Source organism: Abramis brama, assembly GCF_963993115.1.
Source record: "Abramis brama genome assembly, chromosome: 25".
NCBI lineage: Eukaryota > Metazoa > Chordata > Actinopteri > Cypriniformes > Leuciscidae > Abramis > Abramis brama.
In genome coordinates this window covers 1,709,851-1,736,071 of record NC_139987.1, presented here as the reverse complement: position 1 = coordinate 1,736,071, position 26,221 = coordinate 1,709,851, and the positions used below count along the sequence as shown (strand labels likewise).

Below are 26,221 nucleotides of genomic sequence, written 5' to 3'. Positions count from 1 at the left end.
GCTAGTAAATTAAAACCTCACATAAATACACATTTGTCACAAGTAATTATATTGAACTGAATTTGGTTATGTAGGACAACTGAACATTGCTGAAACATTTAAACTGGTGCATAATCCAATTCTTCAATGATTTAATGATAAAGATAAAAACAGGATGCCATCTCTTTGTACGGGTCATGCATTCTAGGGTTAATTCTATGATGGACGCTACACTTTCTTTAGCACTGCTACTTCATGAACTTCATGATCTACAACGCTCTTGCTTCACAACACAATTTAGCCGTGGAATCTTAAATAAAAAAAATCATTTGTGGGAACCAAATATGAAAACAAACAACATAATAGGACATCAAAACATATGCTGAGTTATATTTCTCCTCAAATAATAGCTACAAAGTCAGAAGTCACTTGTTGCATGATAGATGGTCTTAAAAACTTGCGTTGAACAGTTATATTATTCCAGCACAGACACTACAAGTAGGCTGGATATGTTAACAGAACCATTAACAGATTCCATAATCCTATATAATTGTACAAGGAATCAATCATTTTACCAAAATAGGTTAACTACCTAAAAGGTAAACAGGATTTGTTTGCTCAATATTTCTTTAGAAGTTAACACAATATCTGTATATAAATCTTGCCTTACTCCAACTCGCTATGGTAAGTCTGCAGTAATTATTTTAATTCAGAGCTGTGGGGTTCAGTTTGCTGGGAAATTTCTAGCTTCCAAGATTTGCCCTAGGATTTTTTCTAGTCATGTCTGTATGCAAAGAAAAAAGGTTTGGTTACTATGGTGCAGGTGTGTGTGTGTGTGTGTGTGTGTGTGTGTGTGTGTGTGTGTGTGTGTGTGTGTGTGTGTGTGTGTGTGTGTGTGTGTGTGTGTGTGTGTAGGATAAGGGGAAACACCAAAAACACAGAATACCATAGTGTACTTTAAAGGGGTCATGACATAAGAAATAAGAAATCTTTGTACCATTAAAACATCCTGCAAGTTTCAGAGCTAAAATCGTCCTCCACATTATAAATAAAGCATTTATTTAATCAAGCTCAAAATACGACTCCTTTGGATATTGGGTGATCTGTGACGTCACAGAGGCAAATACATTTGCATACGACTGCCTCTGGAGCAAGACATCGACCAATAGTTTTACATCATCGCACCACAAGCCCAGCCCACAGGCGTTTAGTCACTTAACAGCTGACATTTGCCTACACTGAATGTGAGCATCACGTCAAAAGCAAACAGAAGCCATTATAATGACTGACGCTGTCTACACTGATACAGTATACAGATGTGTGTTCAGATTATAATGACTGACGCTGTCTACACTGATACAGTATACAGATGTGTGTTCAGATTATAATGACTGATCCTGTCTACACTGATACAGTATACAGATGTGTGTTCAGATTATAATGACTGACGCTGTCTACACTGATACAGTATACAGATGCGTGTTCAGATTATAATGACTGATCCTGTCTACACCGATACAGTATACAGATGTGTGTTCAGATTATAATGACTGATCCTGTCTACACTGATACAGTATACAGATGTGTGTTCAGATTATAATGACTGACGCTGTCTACACTGATACAGTATACAGATGTGTGTTCAGATTATAATGACTGATGCTGATACACTGATACAGTATACAGATGTGTGTTCAGATTATAATGACTGACACTGTCTACACTGATACAGTATACAGATGTGTGTTCACATTATAATGACTGACGCTGTCTACACTGATACAGTATACAGATGTGTGTTCAGATTATAATGACTGACACTGTCTACACTGATACAGTATACAGATGTGTGTTCACATTATAATGACTGACGCTGTCTACACTGATACAGTATACAGATGTGTGTTCAGATTATAATGACTGACACTGTCTACACTGATACAGTATACAGATGTGTGTTCAGATTATAATGACTGAGGCTGTCTACACTGATACAGAATACAGATGTGTGTTCAGATTATAATGACTGATCCTGTCTACACTGATACAGTATACAGATGTGTGTTCAGATTATAATGACTGATGCTGATACACTGATACAGTATACAGATGCGTGTTCAGATTATAATGACTGACGCTGTCTACACTGATACAGTATACAGATGCGTGTTCAGATTATAATGACTGACGCTGTCTACACTGATACAGTATACAGATGCGTGTTCAGATTATAATGACTGACGCTGTCTACACTGATACAGTATACAGATGTGTGTTCAGATTATAATGACTGATCCTGTCTACACTGATACAGTATACAGATGTGTGTTCAGATTATAATGACTGATCCTGTCTACACCGATACAGTATACAGATGTGTGTTCAGATTATAATGACTGACGCTGTCTACACTGATACAGAATACAGATGTGTGTTCAGATTATAATGACTGACGCTGTCTACACTGATACAGTATACAGATGTGTGTTCAGATTATAATGACTGATCCTGTCTACACCGATACAGTATACAGATGTGTGTTCAGATTATAATGACTGACGCTGTCTACACTGATACAGTATACAGATGTGTGTTCAGATTATAATGACTGACGCTGTCTACACTGATACAGTATACAGATGTGTGTTCAGATTATAATGACTGATGCTGATACACTGATACAGTATACAGATGTGTGTTCAGATTATAATGACTGACGCTGTCTACACTGATACAGTATACAGATGTGTGTTCAGATTATAATGACTGATCCTGTCTACACCGATACAGTATACAGATGTGTGTTCAGATTATAATGACTGACGCTGTCTACACTGATACAGTATACAGATGTGTGTTCAGATTATAATGACTGACGCTGATACACTGATACAGTATACAGATGTGTGTTCAGATTATAATGACTGACGCTGTCTACACTGATACAGTATACAGATGTGTGTTCAGATTATAATGACTGACGCTGTCTACACTGATACAGTATACAGATGTGTGTTCAGATTATAATGACTGATCCTGTCTACACTGATACAGAATACAGATGTGTGTTCAGATTATAATGACTGATGCTGATACACTGATACAGAATACAGATGTGTGTTCAGATTATAATGACTGACGCTGTCTACACTGATACAGTATACAGATGTGTGTTCAGATTATAATGACTGATGCTGATACAGTATATAGATGTGTGTTCAGATTATAATGACTGATGCTGATACAGTATATAGATGTGTGTTCAGATTATAATGACTGATGCTGATACAGTATATAGATGTGTGTTCAGATTATAATGACTGATGCTGATACAGTATATAGATGTGTGTTCAGATTATAATGACTGATGCTGATACAGTATATAGATGTGTGTTCAGATTATAATGACTGATGCTGATACAGTATACAGATGTGTGTTCAGATTATAATGACTGATGCTGTCTACACTGATACAGTATACAGATGTGTGTTCAGATTATAATGACTGACGCTGTCTACACTGATACAGTATACAGATGTGTGTTCAGATTATAATGACTGACGCTGATACACTGATACAGTATACAGATGTGTGTTCAGATTCTAATGACTGAAGCTGTCTACACTGATACAGTATACAGATGTGTGTTCAGATTATAATGACTGACGCTGTCTACACTGATACAGAATACAGATGTGTGTTCAGATTATAATGACTGACGCTGATACACTGATACAGTATACAGATGTGTGTTCAGATTATAATGACTGACGCTGTCTACACTGATACAGTATACAGATGTGTGTTTAGATTATAATGACTGATGCTGATACAGTATACAGATGTGTGTTCAGATTATAATGACTGATGCTGATACAGTATACAGATGTGTGTTCAGATTATAATGACTGACGCTGTCTACACTGATACAGTATACAGATGTGTGTTCAGATTATAATGACTGATGCTGATACAGTATACAGATGTGTGTTCAGATTATAATGACTGACGCGGTCTACACTGATACAGAATATTAGCATTAGCATTTAGCATTAAAAGTGAAAAATTATGAAGCATTAGCAAATCATAACAGTGGCTGTTTACTTACAAGCCTTAAAGGAGCCACGCCTTAAAAAAAGTGTTATTGCAGACAGAGAGGCAGAATGAGGGTTGAAAATAATTTTTCCACATATATATTTGTATGTGTGTGTGTGTGTTATAAAACTTTAAAATTAACAAGGAACATTTAAAAAAAAATCCATGTCATGACCCCTTTAATGATAAAAAAAGAAAAATGTTCATTTTAGTTTCAGTTTCAGCCAGATCTTTAGCTACAGCCAATTATTTTTATTTTGAAGCATCAATAACAAAACTGATTCTAATGACATAAAACTGCTTCATATGCACTGTTGATAAAACTCTGCAGTGTAAAACCAACATGTCACCAAAATATGACTGAAATCAATATCTGATTATATGAAGCAGAACTCAGATTTCAGTTACAGCGTGCTGAAATTAAGTGTTATAAAATGTGTTTTTGCACAAGATAAATATTTGTGCCTCCATTTACCATGTTTGATAAGCTCTATGTATGTGCGTTGATCAATGTTTTTATGTGAATAAAAGCCTAATTAAATCTGTTTATCAAAAAAGCGATCCTGTCTCTTCAGAAGACTTACACAGGAGCCGTTCTTTTCATATGGATTAGTTTTAGTTTTAACTTTTTGAAAAGTTTTGCTTGCATGGACTTTTAATGGAGGGACAGAAATCTCTCAGGTCTCATTAAAATATATTTGTTTGTGTTTTAAAGATGAATGAAAGTCTTATTCAGAATGGGTTTATGAGGGTGAGTAAATTACTATTTTTTATTTTTGGGTGAACTATAAATGCAAAACTTTTAGCAAAAAAGTTCATTTAATCTTTTTCATTTTAATGGTTTTACTTAATTCAGTTACATTTTAGCTACACAGTGTATCTGAACAGACCTTATAGTTATTTAATATTAAGATTAAGAAACTTAACCGTTGTGCGTCTTTAAGAACATTTTTGTCTTTTTCTAATAGTTATTTTTTTTCATGTTAATGCCAAGTGCATACATGTTGGCAGAAGTGTGTATTTTCATTGAAATTTTAATTAGAGATGCACCGATTGCAATTTTCTTGGCCAATACTAATTACAATTCTTGGCTAATTTCTGATTTTTTTGTAAGTGTGACCTGCTGAAACACAGCACAAATAAATGCAATAGAATAAAGAGATATATGTATTAAAAACGGCTTTAGGTTTTTCAGGTGGGTGTACAGTAAATTCAGGTAAGAAATACTACAGAAATTAAAGTAATCAAATACACTGGAAAGTCTTCATTGTAAAAATGAAAAAATATTTAATTTAAGATTAATGCTTAAAATTAAAGTTACAAATGTTATTAAGTGAAGAGCATAGAGTGATTTTCTCTGTCTTTTGTTCTTTGATTAACATGGCAGACAGAAGCAGGTTTATTAGGATGCTGTCACTTTAAGAGCTTATGCACAGATCCAATATACTGATACACAACATGTGATTTCTCTCAACTATTTACGTTCCAAAAAATGACTGTGTTTAACTGAATACTCGGCAAACAGGCACAGAATCGAAAAGACATGAGACTGACCGGCCGGTCACCGCTCCGGGCCGAGTATGCGGAAAATCGGACGATTCCGGTTGATCGGTGCATCTCTAATTTTTCACCCTCATTTCCTTTCATAAATCTATATTTTACAAAATAACTTAAATCTCTATAACTTTTTTTTACTTTGACTTTTTTTTACAACAATCTCCCAATGGTCTTCTTTAAAATGAGACCAAACTTAAGTCTGTGCTCCAAAGCTTCACATTTTTATGATTTTTTTTGACAGATATTTTTGTCCTCTAAGGACCTTAGAGTAACTTTTAATATTGACGCACAAGGGTTTAACGAAATGTGTGTTATTGTTACTCTTGTTTGCAGTGAAAATAATGATAATCTAAGTTACATGTAAATCTGTGGTGTAGCTACTGTAGGGAAAGCTAAGAAAGCAGGTGACTTTCTTGATGTACGTACATTAAGTCGTATGGACTGACTACAGAAAAACAAATGGGTTTACAGTGTGTTACAATAGTACGAGTTACATTAAGGTAAATGAATAAATAACATTATTTGCTAAAAGCACAGCGATTCTGGTGAGACGGACTCTTAAGATGAATTCAACATCCAGCTTTGCGTTACACAGGACGAGACATAGGCTACACACAGGATTTACAAAAGAAACCGTATGGTTTTTTGTTTTTTTTACAGGGATTATCGATAATTTATGATTATACCTGATTTTTAATGAAACATACGCTATGTACAGATCATAGCAGACATTTCTTGCAAAAGCATTTGAGTTGCAGGATCCAAAAAAGATCCTGAGTTTGTTGTGATGTAGGTTTCTCATCATAAATGAATCTAATCGGGGCAGACGGGCATCTGTACCACAACACAGCTACAAAAGGACGACTTATTCCAATGAGAACAACACAAAATCCGGTAGTTTCCCACTGAAAACACAGATAAGACTCCAGGATTCCTTAAAAGTAGGGACGGGGATTCACCATTAGAAGGTGTGTGTGCGTGTTTGCACATACCATCTAAGAAGCCAGAGGAGGTCAGCTTTTTACGGTGTGCGTGAGCGTAATCTTGTAGGTTAGGAGCGCTGGAGGAGCCGCCCAGCACCATGGTGCTAAACAAGCCAGCACAATGAGACCCTGATGGGAGTTAGAGAAGATACATACAGCAATCGGGTGTTCCAGAGACACACCTCGCAGTGCATGCAGCATGCAGCATTTATTACAGATTCTTGCCACAGAATGAGTAGTGCAGCCTCACTGAAGCATCCCATAATGACAGTAATGTCTTTTGTCAGTGTGACCTAGTTAGGTAAAACGATCTTCAGAGGACCTCACTTTAGGAAAAAAAAAAAATAAATAAAAAAACTCTTCCGACCAATAAGACATTAGCTTTAGGGTCACGTGAAGTGACATATAAAGCAATTACTAAATGAGAAAGACTGAATGAAATGTGTAATACACTTACACCATCTTTACTACAACTGCTGTAACTATTCCAGTATTATTACCCACTGTAGACCACCATGATAATCCTTAATATAGTCATTCCATCGCTCCAATCCAGGGGCTGGATTCACAAAGACCTTCTTAAAGAAGTTAAGAAATCTCTAAAAAGTTCGTAAGAATGGTTCTACGTGTGATTCTTGAAAAAATCTTAAGTTATCAAACATTTTCTTAAGAAGAAAATGGCAGACTTGGTGTTATCTGATTGCATGGCGGTCCTTGCAGAAGACTTGATCATTTACTCGCCCTCGAGTTGTTCCAAACCTGTATGAGTTTCTCTCTTCTGTTGAACACAAAAGAAGATATTTTGAAGAATGTCAGTAACCATAGTGTTGTGGGGAAAAATTACTATGGAAGTCAATGGGGTCATTGAAAAGAAACTCATACAGGTTTGGAACAACTTGAGAGCGAGTAAATGACAGAATTTTCTTTTTTCGGGGACTTATCCCTTTAAATCACCTTTCATCCCCATTCTGGTGCTCAGTTTGAACTTCAGCAGGTCGTCTTGAACGCGTCTATGCCTTAAAGCATTGAGTTATGCAAAATACATTAGATATTTACATTGACGAGCAGTTGAACAGGCGCACATAATAAAGTGGCCCGATGAGTGTAGGTAGCTAGTGTTATGTTGTAATATCTGAAACAACCCAGTAAATTCATTAAACGTCTTATCTTTGAAATTTTAATACAAGTGGGAGGTTATCCTACCTTTAAGAGGTTACTTACAATATTTTTTTTAGAAAATTATTTTCAGGAATTCAAAACTAGAAAAATCTTATGAGAAAAAAGACAAGACCATTCTTAAATGTTTTTGAGAATACAGAATATTTGTGAATGCGGCCCCAGGAGTGTACGATTATATCAGTTACATTTTAACTATTCATAGTTTTTTGCATTATGGCAAATCTGTATTAATGGGACACAATTTGCTGTGAATGACCAGAATGCATTTTGCTTTTGTTTGGGTGCACACATTTTTACAGCAGACAAAAAAGCTGTTCAGGTGGCAATCACACAAGCTCTTAGTTGTTCGAAAGATCAGTCGAATTTACACTAAAGTTTGAGGGCTGACACGAGGAACACATTCTGTCTTGGTAACATGTCCATGTGCTACTTTTCCCCCAAGCCAACATCAACATTTTAGTTTAAAATGTCTATGAAAGTATAAATCGAAGTGCACATCGTAGGTCCTGTGACCTTTTGTCTTCACTAGTTTTAAACTGTCCTGCAGTATGACAAGAGAATTAACTTGAATTAATACAAAATTCAATTAATATGGGCTCAAAAAGCTGCATGTATAATAAATCTAAAAATAAATAAATAAAAATGTATTACAATAATGGGGCCAGTTGTATTATTGTATGTAAGACTGTCTATTAAGAACTAGTCTGACCAACTAGCAATTAGTTAGGGCTAATTAGTCTTACTTTACGGATTCATATTAGACTAATCTATGTTTTTATGTAACTGACTTAAAGTTATGACCAGTCTTGAAAAAAAAAGACTAGTCTAAGCAGTTGCAACCAGCCACTCTTAAAAATAAAATAAAATAAAATCACTCATCGAAGAAAGGGTTCTACAGTATATAGTACCTTTTCAGTATTTCCAGTATTTTTCAATTTAATTACATTTTATTAATTAAACAACTCATAAACACATCACACCACAAGAAAAATTGAAATAACTGTTAAACACGAAAGTATTATGCAATCATTTAATATTTTCTCCTTATATAGAACCTTTTTTTTGTTTGCATAACGCGTTCTTTAAAATTCAAGAACCCTAGGGTTCTATATAGAACCTTTCTTCTAAGAGTGATGTCACACCGCAGGACATCCAAAACTATGTCCTGTCACCTACACATCTACATACACTTACTAAAGATGTATAATTACCCAGTAAGGCAAAAGTATATGCTTCCATATAAAGCATGGAGGCTTGTGTGTATACGGCCTACAAACACACAAAGGACATTACAAGCATATATGAGAGTCAGCACTGTATTAGTCAGCTGTGTGGCAACAATCTTAGAACACAGTGTGTTTCAGAGTGAAGCTCACTGACAGTATTACACATTCACTTCCAATTCAGACCCAAATTAATTGGTCGTTAAGTTTAAAGAATCAAGAGAGAGCAGCCACATCAACATCACACACAACAGAGATTAGAAATGGAACGGCAAAATATTATTTGGACATAGAGAACCAGGACAGTGTGTCAGAGATCCTCCATAGTGAACATCCAACAACATTCAGGATATTACAAGATATGTCTGTTGACTTTATAAGATCAAGATTAGGAGTGTGTTGAGTGTGATCTTACCGATTCCAGGGGTGAGCTTGTGATCGGGGTGAAGCCTGGCCGGTCGGCTGTGGCTGTTGTTCTCCGACAGAACCTGAAAGAGCACAAGCAAACTCAACAAACAGTCAACCTTCGTCCGTTCTTCATGAAGGCGATTTACAGATAGACAGACATTAATAAGCAGCACTGTAAATATGTGAGTTCACAGGCCTATACAATAAAAAAAGACCCAGCATGAAGGAAAATAAATGGATCATGCGTTAAGCATTGCCACACAGACTCCATTCCATATCAGAAACGGGAAATGAGATCAGGAATGCAGAAGGGAATGAGGACGGACATGGCAACAGTTTATAGAGTAAAACTGAACAAACCACAATTTCAAACAAATATGCATTTGCATCCATGTAAAACCCAACAGAGCAGGGAACAAGACGGTCACAGCCCAGTTATTTTTCTCTGTTAAAAATGTTCATTTCAGTTTCATGCAAAAACCAAAGGAAACTTCAAATCTATGAAATCTACTTTGGGGTAAAAGAGGGTTATCCGGGGAATAGGAGGAGGGTTATTGGACACTAAACAGCAGTTCTCTTTACATGAGGCCTAGATCAAGCCAGTCCTCAACTAAAAGGATTTTCAATGGCCCCAAAAATACACTTAAGGCACACATCAAATCTGTGTATTTATTTCATAAATCAAACCAATTTCAATTTACCTGAAAGATTTTGGTTACAATATAACACACTTAAGCAAAACATGTCACAAAAAGAGAGATCTACTAAAAATCACATTGACAAAATTTCAATGGATTGCAAATTGCTTTGATATTCTCTCATTTAACATAATATCATTCAGACATTTTTAAGAGTGACTAAAGTGTCCAGATTCTTTTTTAGGGTCACTGTATTTAGTTGAAGACTTGGGTTAATCTATCCTCAAAACATTTTACTGTGTGTTAAGAACTTGACCGAGGTTCCCACTTTGTTATAATGTTGCGTAAAAATGACAGGAAAACTGACATAACGAAGCAATAATATACTTTAAAACAAAGACACAAGCATAATTATAACACGTGAGTTATAATTATTTTTGTAAAACATAATAAAAATTGTGATGTTCACTAAATGGTTAACCACCATAAACAAATATCATTGATTATGCTGATGAAGCTTCCTTGAACTGTAAGAACAAGAAATGAGAAATGTCGATCTGGGTGAGAACAGTGACCAATGAGGAGTAAAAGGTGCCAAAGCAGAGGCGAATCTGTCCTGGAAGAGGCGAGTGACAGGCGTGATCCACCCTACACATGTGTGACATCAGCAGCCCAGAGCTCAACGCTCACTGGACACTGAGATGGAGCAGGATGCGAAGGACAGCTAATAGCACAGCAGATGAATGAAAAGAGACTGACTATAGGCTAAACATGGATAAAGAGAGTAGACTGGTGCAGAGAGAAAAATTAATCACTGAAGGGTTGGAATGAGGTTTTTAGTTTATGGTCTGAAGCAGCAGCAAAAGGCCAAAAGTGTCTTTTTTCATAGCCAAAACGTCTATGAATCAATGTGTTTTTTTGGTTCCTCTACATGGTATGACATTCCGGTTTGATTTAATCAGTATCCAAGTCTCACACACACACACAAAATAAAAAAAATAATAAAAAAAATACAACAATACTATACATAACTAATTGACAAATTTTGTTAAAAACAAAAAAACTTTTAAAACATAATTTAAAGTCAACCTGAAATGGCATTTTATGTCCTTAAAATTATGCACTTTTGAGGATATTTAACAAGGAGAAAGACTTGTGGGGGAAGACTTGAGTGTGCGCATCAGGAATTGACTGGATGTTGAAACAGCTCTTTACATCTGAATGAGGGTTTGCAGTAGCACTACTGAACCACACGCAGAGAAGCCTGAGATGACAAAAACGTTAATCTTTGAGAGCATCTCGACAAGGAATAATGGTAATATTTAATCTTCTTTTGCTATTATTGCCGCAACCTTTACTTACACTAACACTAAACTACATTAACTATTTATTCACAATTAAGTATTGGCAAGAATCCCCTGTGATCTACCTATAAAAATACCAAAAAACAGTGACTGAACTGTTTGGCTGCGTGGCATATGTGATTTTGTTCGGAATAACATGCACAGATGAATCATAAACAATGACATCAGGAACATTTCAAGAAAATAAATCTTTTAGCCAATTTTGATTTCATGTTGACTTTAAACCAACACCGTAAAAAGCAAAGACTGGGTTATCGGTGTCTTCACACGAATGGATTTGTCGTCTAAATCAAGAAATCACAGAATTTAGTACCAATTACGGTCAATGGAGAAATATTAAACAAGTTAGTTTTCATACGATTAGAACAAATACATGGTTTATTATGTGGGACTTGAAGAAAACATTCATTAAGATGCGATGCTTAAAAAAACACTTAAAGAGATAGTTCACCCAAAAATGAAAATCCTGTCATCATTTACTCGCCCTCGAGTTGTTCCAAACCTGTGTGAGTTTCTTTGTTCTGCTGAACACAAAAGAAGATATTTTGAAGAATGTTGGTAATTAAACAGTTGACGGACCCCATTGACTTCCATAGTAGCAAAATATACTATGAAAGTCAATGGCTACCGTCAACATTCTTCAAAATATCTTCTTTTGTGTTCAGCAGAAGAGAGAAACTCATGCAGGTTTGGAACAACTTGAGGGCGAGTAAATGATGACAGGGTGAACTTTCCCTTTAAGACAAAGATGAAGACTAAAACTGTCAAGACTAAGATACTTGATACAAATTGAAAAGTTTGAAGCTGATATTCCAGAACACAAACCAGTGCAATAAAAATCAACAAAACACATGACCAATGAGGTAATAGTGCTCTCTTTTAATTCATCTGCTCATTAGGTGTCCTTGCTCACCGCCGTGTGAATGAACAGTGCGTTAGTGGTTGGTGTGAAGAATGAATTAAATTGGTAAAAACCTGTTGCCATGAGCCAAAAATACTGGATGTGAAAGCCAGTGATTTGGGGGAGACTGGGGAGGAAGTAATTTGGTCCCCTGATCTGCGTCTTCGACGCCCAGTACCAACACCACAGGTGTAATGAATCCAGGTACCTATAGAGTCAGGGCTAGACACACTCAGGGGGCTCTCTTCCTGGAAGTGAGACAGGGGGCAGAAACAGCACAGTCATGCAACGTTAACAACAGTCCGGCTACGTGTCCACCAACATTCACTACAGGAAGGCCTTTTACTCGAGAGAAGCTATATGTGCGCTCATACTTTGCCAGCAGGCGTCTTGAAAAAGTCTGTCTGCATTGGGGACTAAAAAAGAAAACAAAAAAGAGACTGTGGCAATTTTCAAAATAACATACATTTTGTGGGTGAGAAAAGATTCGTGGACATGCTTTTATACACACGCTAACAAGGCTGCTAGCTGGTTTTGCTTGACTGAAAACTGAATGCTTGAAACAATACAAGTATGGCAAGATGGGATAATTTGCATCACATTGTACAATAAATCCAACAAGCAACAGTAGCGACACGAGGGTGAGAGATGGGCTATTTTCACTTTTAGGTGGACTTTTCCTTTTATTGATTTAATTTCCTTTTTTGGACAAAAAAAGTGTCAATTTTCAAAATATAATCTTTCGTGTTCCACAGAAACAATTTGCAGTGACATGAGGTTGAGAGTTGCAACATAGCCCGTTAAAGTTTCTTTTCTGTATAGACAAGGGAATGTGCGATTCAACTGTGTGTCATGCCTTTTTGTCTAATGTTTTTTTCATGTAAACGACTCAAATTTTAAATAGAGTCTAAATAGGGTTTTAGGCTAAAATTATACACACCTGTCTATTTTAAGTGCTTTTCTAAACTTATGTGTTAAATACAAACAGCCATCTTACTCTAAAATAATCGATGTAACAAGAAAATGGCTATGTAGATCATTTCTGTATTTAATACTTATTTTTTTATCAAATACATTACTTTTCCATTTTTGGGATGCATCAATTTGTTCTTTATATCTCGTTTCATAAAGGATCATCCATGGCTAGGTGGGCATTAAATGATTTTAATGCATGACATGGAAGTGTGTGTGTGTGTGTGTGTGGCACCTTTATAGAACGGTGATTAACCTGACTGGAACTGCCTGTGCATAAAACGGTTTGAACACCTTCCAGACGATCATGAGTATTCAGACAGACCATGATATAATGATAGCAATAAATCATATTTTTTACAGAAGCAAGGGCTGTAATTATTTAGTGTATTAATGTGGCAAGAGATGGACATTAGAAGGAAACATTTAGTTTTAGAAACATACAGATGGAATTTCATTTGGGCTAAAATAATGGGCAATAAGAAAACCACCACCATTCTTTTGATTTGCATAGTGCAGCTCACTGACTAACTTAGTGATGTAACAAATATCATCAAATTATATATTAGACTATAATGCAATACTTAAAAGGTACACTATTGTAACTTCAGGCCCTCTATCGGTTAAAAAACAAAACTGCATGCCTGTGACTGTGCGGATGAATATGATTATGAGCAGCCGGAGCAATTTTACTCTATTTCCGGATATGATGAGACACGCACAGGCGAAAACCATCCTGTCAGGTCTGAAATACAAATATTCTAAAAGGCTTACCATAGCGAATCAAGGTAAGACAAAAACACATTTTGGAAGAAGGTTTGATGATGTATTAACTTAAAAAAAGTTACATAGTGTACCTTTAACATGAAGCTGTTCAACATTCCTAGAATAACAACAGTCTTTCACTCCCATTTTGATCCAGCTTACATGCTTTAAAATGACATAAACTGAACTGATGAAAACAAAATACAAAAACATCAGCCGGTTTCCTAAAAAACTAATTAATGGACAGAAAGTGAGAAGCGAGGAGACTTTGGCACAGTCATTAAATGAAGGACACGTAAAGGCGCAGTGACGTGAGGAGAGATGCAGCTGAAACTGATGAAAATCACACACACTTTTTCCACATCAAGGCATGTGAATGTCACAGCAATGGGGAAAAAAAGTAAGATAAATATAATTCATTAAGCACAGTACATACACTACCAGACAAAAGTTTGGAAACACTGAATTTGTTTCTTGCGATCTTAAAAACCTAAAAGTTTATGCTTTTAAATGTTTGAATCTGTATACAAGCAGAAACATTTCGGTTTACAATCAGTAATTTCACATTTGTTAACAAAAGTTAAATACATTAGTGTACATGAACTTACAGTTAGAACTGTTAGTACTTCTACAAACTTCAACAGAATGTAATTAATATTAATTTCAATTATTACTTATATACATTTAAAGTCAAATGTTCTATGTTACATTAGTTAATGAACACCTGTATTTTTTAATTAACATTAACGAAGATATATTCTGTATTGCTGTAAAATACAGTCAACATTAGAAGTGGACTTCAAGACTACTGTATATACGGTTCATTGTAAGTTCATGTTAATGCTAATGCATTAACTAATAGTATCAAATGACACATTACTGTAAAGTGTTAACAAATGTAAAAGTAATATTTTAATTGGTATTGTAATATAAAGTGCCCCTATTATGCTTTTTCAGACATCACCTGTCATATAGTGTATGTACAGCTGTTTGTGAATGTAAAAGAAAGAAGCGATTCTGGACTGCCTGCGTCAGTAACTCCAGTCTTCCTGCTTGAGCCTATCTTTCTGAGATGTTAATATCACATCATAGAAGACAAATATTAGCATCTGTTAATTTTAGGAGAATGATGGTTAATTTTCTTCTGGGTTTAAAATCTACATTATCTTAACATCGGGATGTGACATTTTACAGCGCTATAGTACATTGATGATGCATAATTATGAATGAATCGTGGCCTTGACAAGACTGTCTGTACTTATATATATATACACTATATATACTATAAATGCTAAATATAAACAAAAACAACAAAGTGCTTTGTCGCACTACATTCGGATGGATTGTTTCACCTAAATTTGCAGTAAAAGTTAGAGCTCTGTGTGGATAAGCCTTTACTCATGCATTAATAACTGTCTCTGTCAAAGCTAAGCTTCTATATATGTACAACAGATACACAGAATAGTGATACTTTGGAAATGACTTGATTTGATTACTAGAAGAAAAGTTATTAGAGACCCTTTATAATGACAACATATAATAACTTACTTCCACAGAGCCAATCTTTTTGGAGCGGGGAAGAGGGGACTTGCGGTGGATGTAAATGGGATCCGACACCATGGGGCGGAACATCATCAGGGCTCGGTCCGGCTCGTCCCGTTTGGCACCACTGGCCTCCTCGTCACTGTCATTATGGGATTTCTTCTTGGAGCCCTCATTCTACAGAGACATCAAACATTTAAGTGCATTCGAGCTTGAAGGACAGAGACTGAGAAACACTGCAAATAAAGACATTCAACAGAACATCAGTAGCAACTCTCAACTGAGATGGAATGTTTCTTTTATTCACCAATTTTTTTCCAACCTCAGCAAAAGGAAAAATGCAGAATAGAAATAAAAAACAGATTTCTAACATTCAAGACAATAGTCATCAGTCTCCGCTAACCTCTCTGGATGCTGGTCTATATCCAAATCCAGATGGCAGGTTTTTATCTTCTTCACAGCCTTTAGCTCCTGGACTGAAATGAAGTTCCACATGGAAACGGTCCTCTGACGAAGGATCCTACAAATCCAAAACCCACATTAACACGGTAACATGTTATGTTATATATTGTTATGTTAGAATGTTAGAAACATATATATATGAACACAGACGCATCCGGATCATTTTCATAATGACCAACACAATCTACCAAGAGCAGCGCAGATTAGCGTCTGGTTTAAGACAAGCTTTTTTTAGGTGTTAAATAATGGCACAAATACCAGTAAACTGACGAGCGCAAACCTTAGTAAATCACCTAGCATGATTCATTTAGATACTCTCCTCCCATATATTTTGCGTCTGAAAGGGAAACTCCTACAAATGCATATGTAATAAGGTCAGCCACAAAAATAACCCTGTACACTTCTTTTCAACGCTAATTTTACACGGTGTCTTTAGTAAATCCCGGGTTTAAGCTGTAAATCTGGCCCAAAGTCTTGCGTACCATAAGTTTTGTGTGCTCAAAATATGATCTTAAATGTGCCGAATTATGACAAAAATCATTATATGCATTTCTTGGGTATCAAAACACAGAAAAACTAAAGCTGTCTGTAAGTATTTTACTTCTGATTTCTGCTGTTTAAAAGTATTGCATGTGTGCTGATGATATCCTCGTACCTTGTTTGGGTCTTCATAGAGCATGATGACTATCTGTGTCATGTAGTTCAGCTCACTGACTATTTTAAGGTAATCCATGGCTCTCCTCCACTGGTCATCTTTGGCCTCCTGAGGATACAGCGAAAACAATTCCTTTTTTAGCAAAAAACAGCCAGAATATTACAATGTACTTATTACATTTAAATTATATATTTCTATGAAAGATGATATAACTAAAGACGTACATCACAGAGGGCTCCGTAACGCAAGATGGACAGCAGTGAGTGTACGTGACTCTCGCTGGTGAAGTAAAGTCTGGTCCGCACATGGCGTTCTGGAGACATGACTCCCCTGGAATATCTGTGCACACAGCAATCAACTACACTTACAGTTCAGGTCCAAAACACCTCAAAAGTGAACGATTAACAGTCACATATTAATACATTAAAGGGGTCATGACATACAGGTTTTTATTTATTTATCTATCTCTCTGAGGGCAACTTATAATGCAAGTTTTATGCACCAAAAATAGAAATTTGGTATTATCTGACCACTTTGCACAATGTCTTTGACCATAGGAATGATTCTTGGTTTTTGTGCCGTTTCTTCTTCATTATTTCAACGTAAATGGCCATGATGGATGCAGAACCGTTTTGAAAACTCTGCATGATGTACTGTATGTACATTGATCACAGTTTTTATAAAAAAAATAGTTTTTCTGTTTGGACAAAAATGATGAGTGGATATTTTAAAACAAATCTTTGTGTTGCAAAAATATCTTTGTGTTGCAAAAATGATCTCAACTTTTATGGGTTTGGAAAGACATGAGGGTGATTAAATGACAGAATTGTTATTTTTGGGTGAGCTATCCCTTTAAGTTTTTACATGCACAATGAATGTCATAAGAGAATTGTATTCCTCATATCATAACCCCTTTAGTTCTTGAACTGTGTATTGGCTAGTTCTCTTTTATGAGTGTTATTTTCTCAGACTATGTCTTACACTGGGTGCAGTTTATTAACAGTGTCATCGTCTTGTGTCCTCTGTAGGTCAGAGCGGATCTTGCGAATAAGAGGTGTACAGTAACCTTTGGCTATGTCCAGTTTCTCAGGCTGAGAAATACCATATTCCTGACAAGAGCAAACAAAATATTTAAGAAAATAAACAAACTGTGCATATAAATATACCAGCTCTCATAATTCATGTCACTGATCTTTGATTAAAAGCAAAAGTGCATTTTACCTGTGGGATGACAATGTCAGCCAGAGCTTTGGATAACCGGTATATTTCCATGGTGTGGTCAAGCTTTAATGAGCTGTTGTGCTGCACGTCATATTTGATGCAGTCATAGATATCAGGGATCTTACTGATGTTGTATCGGCCATTCTTCATCTTGAAATCCTTCTCGAGTTTAGACCACCGACGCAGCATCAGCTCAAGAGTCTCACTGTGGTACAACTGGATATCTGATTAAAAAATGAATAAATGTGCCACTGAATTAGATGCCCTCAACCACACACCCTCGCTCCAAAACCCCGTCAGCCAACCTGATGTTAGCTGTAGAAACAACACTTGAGGGATTTGGTATTAAAAAACTAAATAAATAAAATCGTGAGAAACCATTGAGAAAAAACAGATCAATAATTATAAGTTAAAATAATAATAAACGGAGCAATTCCAATAGGGTTCTCACATCATCGGTGCTAGGGCCCTAAAATAAGCTTATAAACAACATTCATACTTGAATCAGTAAATTAATTTAAAGAACTGCAATGCAGAAATTTCAATCATACTCATAGGTATGTCTGAAATGCATTTTTAATATTTATTTGAACAAACATATTTGAATTAGCCCAGTAACACTGCAGTCATGGAAGTTTGTTTATATGCAATACATCATGTCTGAGCTAAATACGCACCACTAAATATTTGTACATGTCTATCAGGCCCATTTTACACGTGTACCTGCTGATTTGGGGTCTTCCATCCTCTGGCGGACCTGCAGCGTTAGGCTCTGGATGAGGGAGTACACCTTATCACATGTCTTCACAGGGTTTTTGATCATCTGCATGGACTTCACAAGAGATGTGCTGGAGGTGGGCGCCAGCTGGTCCAAAAATAAAACACACACACCGTCACTCACAGCAACAGAAAAAACCTCAGGCTATTACACAAGGTGTAAATAGCAGTAATTTCATTGCACTGAGTGTAAATAGTTGTTTATAGTGTTTATAGTGTAAATAGTTGATACTATTTGCACCTCAGTGTATTTGTTGTACATTTTAAAACAGTATGCAGTAACAACATATTCAGTGTATATGATTATATTTGTTAAAACTATAAATAGATGCTGCCTTATTGAGACATTACTTGTCCCTGTCCCTAAACCTACCCGATAAACCCATTTTTCCCATTATTAAATACCGGTCAGGCAATTTACTTCCACTTATTTCAAACTCGGGTCTAACACCACCGTCTTACTCTTCACAACACCGGTCCTGTTAACAGATGGGATTCTTTGGTCATTTTGTCTGGCTCCACCAGACATATGAGGGTGGAGTTACTGTAAATAGCCTCTGCCAACAAGGTGGGATATTTGCATAAAGAATTTGATAAATTCTACAACATCCTTCAGCAGCAAATTCACAGTTGCATCAATTTTCATTAATTCAATGGCCTAATGACAACTACTCAAAAGCAAACAGAACAACAACACAGTTCAGTTCTTTACAGGCCAATAGAAATGTCCTACAATAAGTATCTTCCATCTCATATCTATTAAGCGAAATATGATTGTCCCAGACTGTCCCTGACCTTCTCGAAGTCTTCTGGCGTGAAGTCTCTGTCCTTCTGCAGGATCTCGTGAAGCCGTGCTTTGACTTTCTGCTGGCAGCTGCTCAAGGAGTCACTGTCACTGTCCAGCAGGCCGTTCATGTTGGCACTTTTCACCATCTGAACCAGGATGGGCGTCAGCTCTCCCTCTAACGCCAGCAGGCCCTGACGACACCACACACACACACACACACACACACACACTCTTATTAACACTCACACGTCCAGTTGTTTATAAGAGAAATAATGGTAACACTTTACAATGAGGTTCGTTAGTTATCATTAGTTAACATGAACTAATAATGAACTACACTTATACAGCATTTACTTATCTTTGTTAATGTTAATTTCAACATTTACTAATACTTTATTAAAATCTTGTTAACATTAGTTAATGCACCGTGAACTAACATGAACGAACAATAAACAGCTTTATTTGTATTAACTAACGTTAACAAAGATTAACAAATACAGTACCAAATGTATTGCTCATGGTTAGTTCATGTTAGTTAATAAATTAACTGATGTTAACTAATGAACCTTATTGTAAAGTGTTACAGAAATAATAATACGATTATTATAAATATGTTTTAATTCGGGCTGCCAAAATAAACATTAAAGCATGCGATTAAAAAATCTTTAAAACCATTTATGCTTTTAACAAGAATTTGACATTAAAAGTTTAAATGTGAAGTTTTAATGGTACTTTAGCGAACGCTGCGGCAGTCATCTGAACGCGTCCTTCATCAGAGGCGTATATCTTCAGGTCATGCCTGTATGTGCTGTGCAGACGGAGAAGCCCACAGCCGGGAAAGCCGGCGTAGTCGCCTGAGACACAGGAGGAAAACCGTAAACAACAAGAGGCAGACGTAACAGGGGCCGTACTGAGCAGTGTGTGTGTGAAGTACCTTGTCCTCCAGGGTACATACACCTAAAGGCCCGACCGAGCTCTTCGGCCTGAACCCTGCCAGCTGGAGTCAACTCGCCACCCCACTTCAAGACCAGCAACAGTGACGGGTCATCCCTCCGCACATCTCAACACACACACATACACACACAATCAATATCCAGTGAACAGAAGTGCACTATCAGCCTTGGCTTAAATGGGGGGGGCGTGATGTGTTCATGACCCTTTAAGTGGGTGGGTTTTTGACAAATTCTGCAATGTGGACCAGACTTCAGAATTCGGCCTAAACAAGACTGCCCTAAAATAAGTCTCTTTTATGACAGTAGTCGATACTTTTATTCCTTAAAACTCATCTTTGATCACCAAAATGACATATTTAAATGTTTTTTCCTTGAAAAAAAATTATTCTTGACTTATATCTTGAATGTAACTCGACACCCTTGCCTCATTTAGTATGCGCGGTTCTATGAATATGCAAATGAGCCCCGCCTCCACTCACTCACTCAGATCACACGTTGATCTGATTGGTTACGAGGTAGTTTGTGACGTCAGAAACACCAGCGATTTCAAAGCGTGTTTTTGAGACTGTCTTTGGTTCACTGCAGTTTTAAGGAGAAAATACTCAGCAATGGTGTCGACTTATGAATTTACACATGGTTTGTCTTAAACCATATTAAAAACACCACATAGACATATAAACAACATTAAAAGCTGGATTTTCACTACAGGGGGACTTTAATAAAATGTAACTGATCTTACACATATATAAAACTATGTAAACAGATGGAAGGTCTAAGAAACGGCATGAAAATGAATCAAAACCAGCCAAAAGATCCATGCAAGACCATCGTTACCTTCCTCTTCACTGGACGTTTTAGGGCAACCATGTGGCAGATATGTTAACTGAACCTTGCGATTAATGCCAGAGAAATGACCGTACCTGAACAAACAAAATGAGATATTAGAAACGGGACAGAAATAAAGCTGAATATTTAAATATAACGGGGCCAAGCGTGACAAAGTCATAAGTGACATAAAATAAGGCTGGATAATCATCCACAGGAAAAGTGGTTTGAATACCACAAAAGCTGGCACCGTCATTAGATTGATGCACAGTATCCTGTAAATGTGTCAAAGATATGTTGGCGAGTTTTATGGAGTCCTTGCTATCAAATGAATGATGCTTTACATGTGAAAGGTTTGCTATAACAAAAAGACCTGCAGATTTCAATAACTTTTACTAGCATGGTCTGAAGATGATCTAAAGGCTATACTAAATTTGGTGAACACTGTAGTATGGGTTTGATAAAAATTTCTGAAATTTAATGAGAAGATTCACCCCAAAAGACAAATCCTGTCATCATTTACTTACATTTCAAGGACTGTTTTCAGCTGTTCAAGCTTTGCTTTACTCTCCTCAATTTCTGAGTCGTTATTTTGGCCGAGTTCTACCAACAGCTGTCTGGCAATGTCCAACACTTCCTGTTCAATTCAATCAAATATAACTTATCATCTTGAAATGAATGCTTTAGATATGAGTGGTGAATACTATTCATTATTCATTGCTAAATCAAAATGTATTTACTTGGAGTTGCTTTGGCTTTTTCAGTTTCAGTTTCCCACTTTTGTAACCTTCACATTTTTCAAAGAGGTCAAAAAATCTGAAAGACACAAAATGAGAAATTAGCAAAGGACAGACTTTAGCTGAGCATACCGTCACCTTGAACTTCATATTCTGTTGGAGTTAGAGACAGTTCATGATGAAGATTACTGACAGTAGATCTAAAATGTTGGTACCTCTGATGTCGAACCTCCATTTTCATCTTCTGTTTGGGAGTTCTGTCACCATGTCGAATCACAGCAATCACACACCTCAACTCCATCCTGAAAGTCACACAGCAGCACTTGAAAGGATATTTGTTTTGAGCTTACGCAGAAAAAAAGATATAAATCAATGCATCAGCATTGATATAGGTTAACGTGTGTTAAAGCAACAATTTTTCCTGAAAAATAAAAATTCTGTCACCATTTTCTCAGTTATTCCAAATCCATTTAACTGACTGACTTCTGCTCTACACAAAAATCAACAATTTAATGAATATCAAGTTCGGTGAAATCCATTCAGTAGCAGTACATTGTGTGGGTCACTTTAACACTTAAATCATTTACTCACCCTTGTTCCAAACACACAAGACTTTCGTTCATCTCTGAAATCGTACATATTTTTAATGTCCCTCCATTGAAAGTCCATATTTACAAAACTTTGATGATTCAAAAAGTTCATAAAACGTAAACGAATCAGATAAGCTAAACAGAGGCTTGAGAAGACCTGGATTAAACCACTTCATCCACATGGATTACTTTTACAATGTCTTTATGACTTGGTAAAGTTCTGGTGAATGGACTTGGTCAATGGAGGGACAGAAATCTCTCAGATTTCATTAAAAATATCTTAATTTGTTTTGTAAAGATGAACAAAAGTCTTTTGGTTTGGATGGAATGACATGAGAGTGAGTAAATGTGAGTGAGTTCACAACTAACTCTTCAACGAAGCACCCGTTAATGAACAGCTCAAGCTGGTTTTGGTGGAAACAGAAGGAAGTCATGAGTTTGGGACAACAATTCCTTTAATAACTTCAAAGAAAAAAATGCACTAGCTGAGATACTGATAGCATTGTTGATGTAATTATCAGGATTGTGATGTTCACATCTGCTTGTAAGGACATACATCGTTCCAGAGGTTGTGGGAACTATGGGAATGTCCTCTGCTTCTAAAGGTATAGACCACGGGATCTGAAACTGTGGAGCCAGTTCTCTCATGATGATATTCCTGTTGTGCAAAAGGAAAATAATAATAATCAACTGACTTTAAACAAATACACTAGTATAAATACATGTGTTGATAATTCATGAATAGCACATAAAAGCATTCATTGCCATAAATTAAAATAGTGTAATCATCTGATTATAATAAAATTGTAGCAGTTTGTCAAAAAAAGATAAAACAAAAACTTTTTTGAAACTAAAAGATTGTATCTGTGTATCTAATCAACTTGCATTAAAGTTTATTAATAAATGAGAAGAGATCTTGTAAATTCCTGGATCTGTGTGATGTACTGACCCCAGGATTTTAGCACAGTCGTCGTAGTACTTCATGGAGTTCTTGACGAAGCTGAAGCCGTTGACGTCACAGACGTAAGACTGGCCATTGGCTCGGAGCAGGTCGAAGCCACACACCGTTTGCTACCAATGACAACCAATTGCTAACACTTCAGTTTACAGTGGCATATCGAGACAATTCATTCATTAGAATTTACATGTCCTGTGTAAATTCACAAGTCTGTGGCAGACTCAAGATTTTCACATATCGTTAGCCTCATAGCATAATTGCCTAAGTCTTTTTTTTTTTAAATATGACTTAGGCAATTATGCTATGAGGCTAACGATATTCAAACTTGTATTATGTACGTGTATAAACCACATTTCAGACAGGAACACATTTCTTTGATTGATCAACATTCTGATCAAAGTTTTGCTGCTAAAAGCTATGACCGATTGTCCCAGGCGACCGTATATTTATTATGTAGCTGTGAGCTAATGCACATAATGTACAGTACAGCTAAATAACCCCCTTCAGAGTGATACAAGACCTGAGCACTTTGCCACTGCACATTATCTCTTACATATCATATATACACATAAAAAACAACTTTTAGCCTTTTTGTCGCTTTTAGCAATAGGAATATTATATAGAGGACAGAAAATGACAAGAAACTAATTCCCTGATGATGCACATGAGGAACTGAATTTGTAAATGTAGTCAGTCATGACCAGCTTTCAGATATTAGGCTCTAATGATTAAAATGAGTGGCATCGTGACTCAATTCCACGTTTTGGAAGATCTTCATTTACCTTGAAAGCCAAACAGACTTTCCATGCGATGAGTTTCTCTCTGGCGTTGAGGATGACTGGATAACGGACCTCTTTCCCCTCGCTGTCCCGTTCCACCTTCCCATCCAGAGCAGGAGATTTGCGGGCCTCTGCGTGGGCGTAGTCGGGCCCTACAGTATACACCTGATGCCAACACACACAGACAAGGCAGAGGAAACACTGCTGGATCAGTGTCTATCAGCACAGCTTCTAAGTCAAAGAATCATTTTCATGACTAACCTTTCATTTATTAAAGTATTTCAAGTATATTTCATTTATATTTGAAAGATTTATTTTCAGCATTTTTGACTAAGAGGTCAGTATGGAGAGGAGACGCGGGATGGGAAAGGGTTGCGCCCGAACTCAAACTCGGGTGACGTAGTGCAACCACCTACTGGATCTGAATGACTGATCTTTATTGAGGTCAGAATAGATGAATAAAAGTCTATGTTTTCAACATTCATAATTATCAGAAATGTTTCTTGATCATCAAATCATCTTATCAGAATGATTTCTGAAGGATCATGTGACACTGAAGACTGGAGAAATGATGCTGAAAATTCAGGAATAAATTACAGTTTACAATATTTTCACATAGAAAATAGTTATTTTAAATTGTAATAATATTTCACTATATTACTGTTTTTACTGTATTTTTGATCAGATAAATGCAGCCTTGGTGAGCAGAAGAAAACATTAAATATTTTGACTGGTACTGTAAGCTCCAGGCAAACACAACTCAAGAGTTCACACATATACCTCACATTTCATGATGTTTTGTGAAGAAAAAAAACCTTTCTTCTTAAGAAATCAATCCATTTTTCTCTGATTAATCAAAATGGCCATCGCTAACATGAGAAGCATGTGTGTTAGTCTGAGTTGTGTGTTGGAGAAGACAGACTGAGATACCTTCACGTCAGTTCCATCAGTAGGCATGAACTCCTCGTAGATGTAGGATCCAGTCTTTCTGACGTTACTCTCAGGAGAATAGACGCTACTTCTGCTGCCAATCTGAAACAGATGTACAGTGTTCAGAAACGTGTCCAAGCACACCGCAACACATTAGCACGACTTCAGATGAGACCCCCAATGGGTTGATTTAAGTAAAGTGACTTGAAAACTAAACTTTATTTTACAGTGCAGTTATACAATTACTGTATTATATTACTGTCTTAAGGATAATAAAATAAAAGTATTATTATTATATTCGAATTCTTGTCTTCCTATTACAGCAGTGTGAATGTAAACTGAGGGTGTGTTCACACTTCGGTTCTCTTGGTTCGGACCAAAAAAGAAAATGATACATTTAATCCTGGATCGCTTAGCTGTCATTTTTAACACCAAACCTAAAGATACAAAAAAAACATCTAAAACAATGCTGTGTGTTGGGAATTTGAATTGAAGTTCGAAACATATGAAGTTCGAAACGGATTTGTAAAAATCGAATTACATGTGATTTATTGTATTTCACACTTTCTATTTCAAACAGATTTCAGTCGGATATGCTCAGAAATTGGATTTGGATTGGATTTAGCCTATATCACAACTAAAAGGAGGTCTAAGTCCACTTTAAAGTCCAGATGCAAGTCAATGCAAATACTTTGGACACTGAAAATGGGTTGAAGCTCTTAATTTGCACTATCAAAGAGCACCAGATACATTTATTTCATTTTAAAAATGTACAAAATTTTCTTAGAGGGGAGGCATACCCCTGAGGTCAGCCCCCCATAGTCTCTAAAATCCTTTGGGAAACACTGTATATCCAAAAAAAAACATTTAAGTACATAGTTTTCTTCAGCTGGTTTTAAAATGCTTTTGCAAAGAATGGAATGTTGTACAGTGGTGTGTT

General features: G+C 36.3%; 1 protein-coding gene across 11 annotated transcripts in view; it reads right to left on the bottom strand.

The window, feature by feature from the left end:
- The window catches only part of ppip5k2 (diphosphoinositol pentakisphosphate kinase 2), a 47,530-nt gene that overhangs the window by 6,652 nt on the left and 14,657 nt on the right, over positions 1–26,221 (bottom strand). For 3 of the 11 annotated variants that reach the window (XM_084105490.1, XM_084105493.1, XM_084105494.1), the window contains exons 8-28: positions 25,282–25,383; positions 24,355–24,516; positions 23,564–23,685; positions 23,171–23,272; positions 22,240–22,326; positions 22,028–22,103; positions 21,815–21,924; positions 21,297–21,382; positions 20,444–20,569; positions 20,242–20,363; positions 19,518–19,700; positions 18,669–18,810; positions 17,946–18,169; positions 17,706–17,833; positions 16,949–17,063; positions 16,725–16,832; positions 16,011–16,127; positions 15,614–15,784; positions 12,403–12,576; positions 9,433–9,505; positions 6,625–6,744 (exon numbers count right to left, since the gene is read on the bottom strand). In XM_084105490.1, the coding sequence (XP_083961616.1) occupies positions 6,625–6,744; positions 9,433–9,505; positions 12,403–12,576; positions 15,614–15,784; positions 16,011–16,127; positions 16,725–16,832; positions 16,949–17,063; positions 17,706–17,833; positions 17,946–18,169; positions 18,669–18,810; positions 19,518–19,700; positions 20,242–20,363; positions 20,444–20,569; positions 21,297–21,382; positions 21,815–21,924; positions 22,028–22,103; positions 22,240–22,326; positions 23,171–23,272; positions 23,564–23,685; positions 24,355–24,516; positions 25,282–25,383 (2,650 nt within the window). The remainder of the gene's footprint in view (positions 1–6,624; positions 6,745–9,432; positions 9,506–12,402; positions 12,577–15,613; positions 15,785–16,010; positions 16,128–16,724; positions 16,833–16,948; positions 17,064–17,705; positions 17,834–17,945; positions 18,170–18,668; positions 18,811–19,517; positions 19,701–20,241; positions 20,364–20,443; positions 20,570–21,296; positions 21,383–21,814; positions 21,925–22,027; positions 22,104–22,239; positions 22,327–23,170; positions 23,273–23,563; positions 23,686–24,354; positions 24,517–25,281; positions 25,384–26,221) is intronic. The other 8 variants (XM_084105495.1, XM_084105497.1, XM_084105498.1 and 5 more) reach the window with 3 other exon arrangements.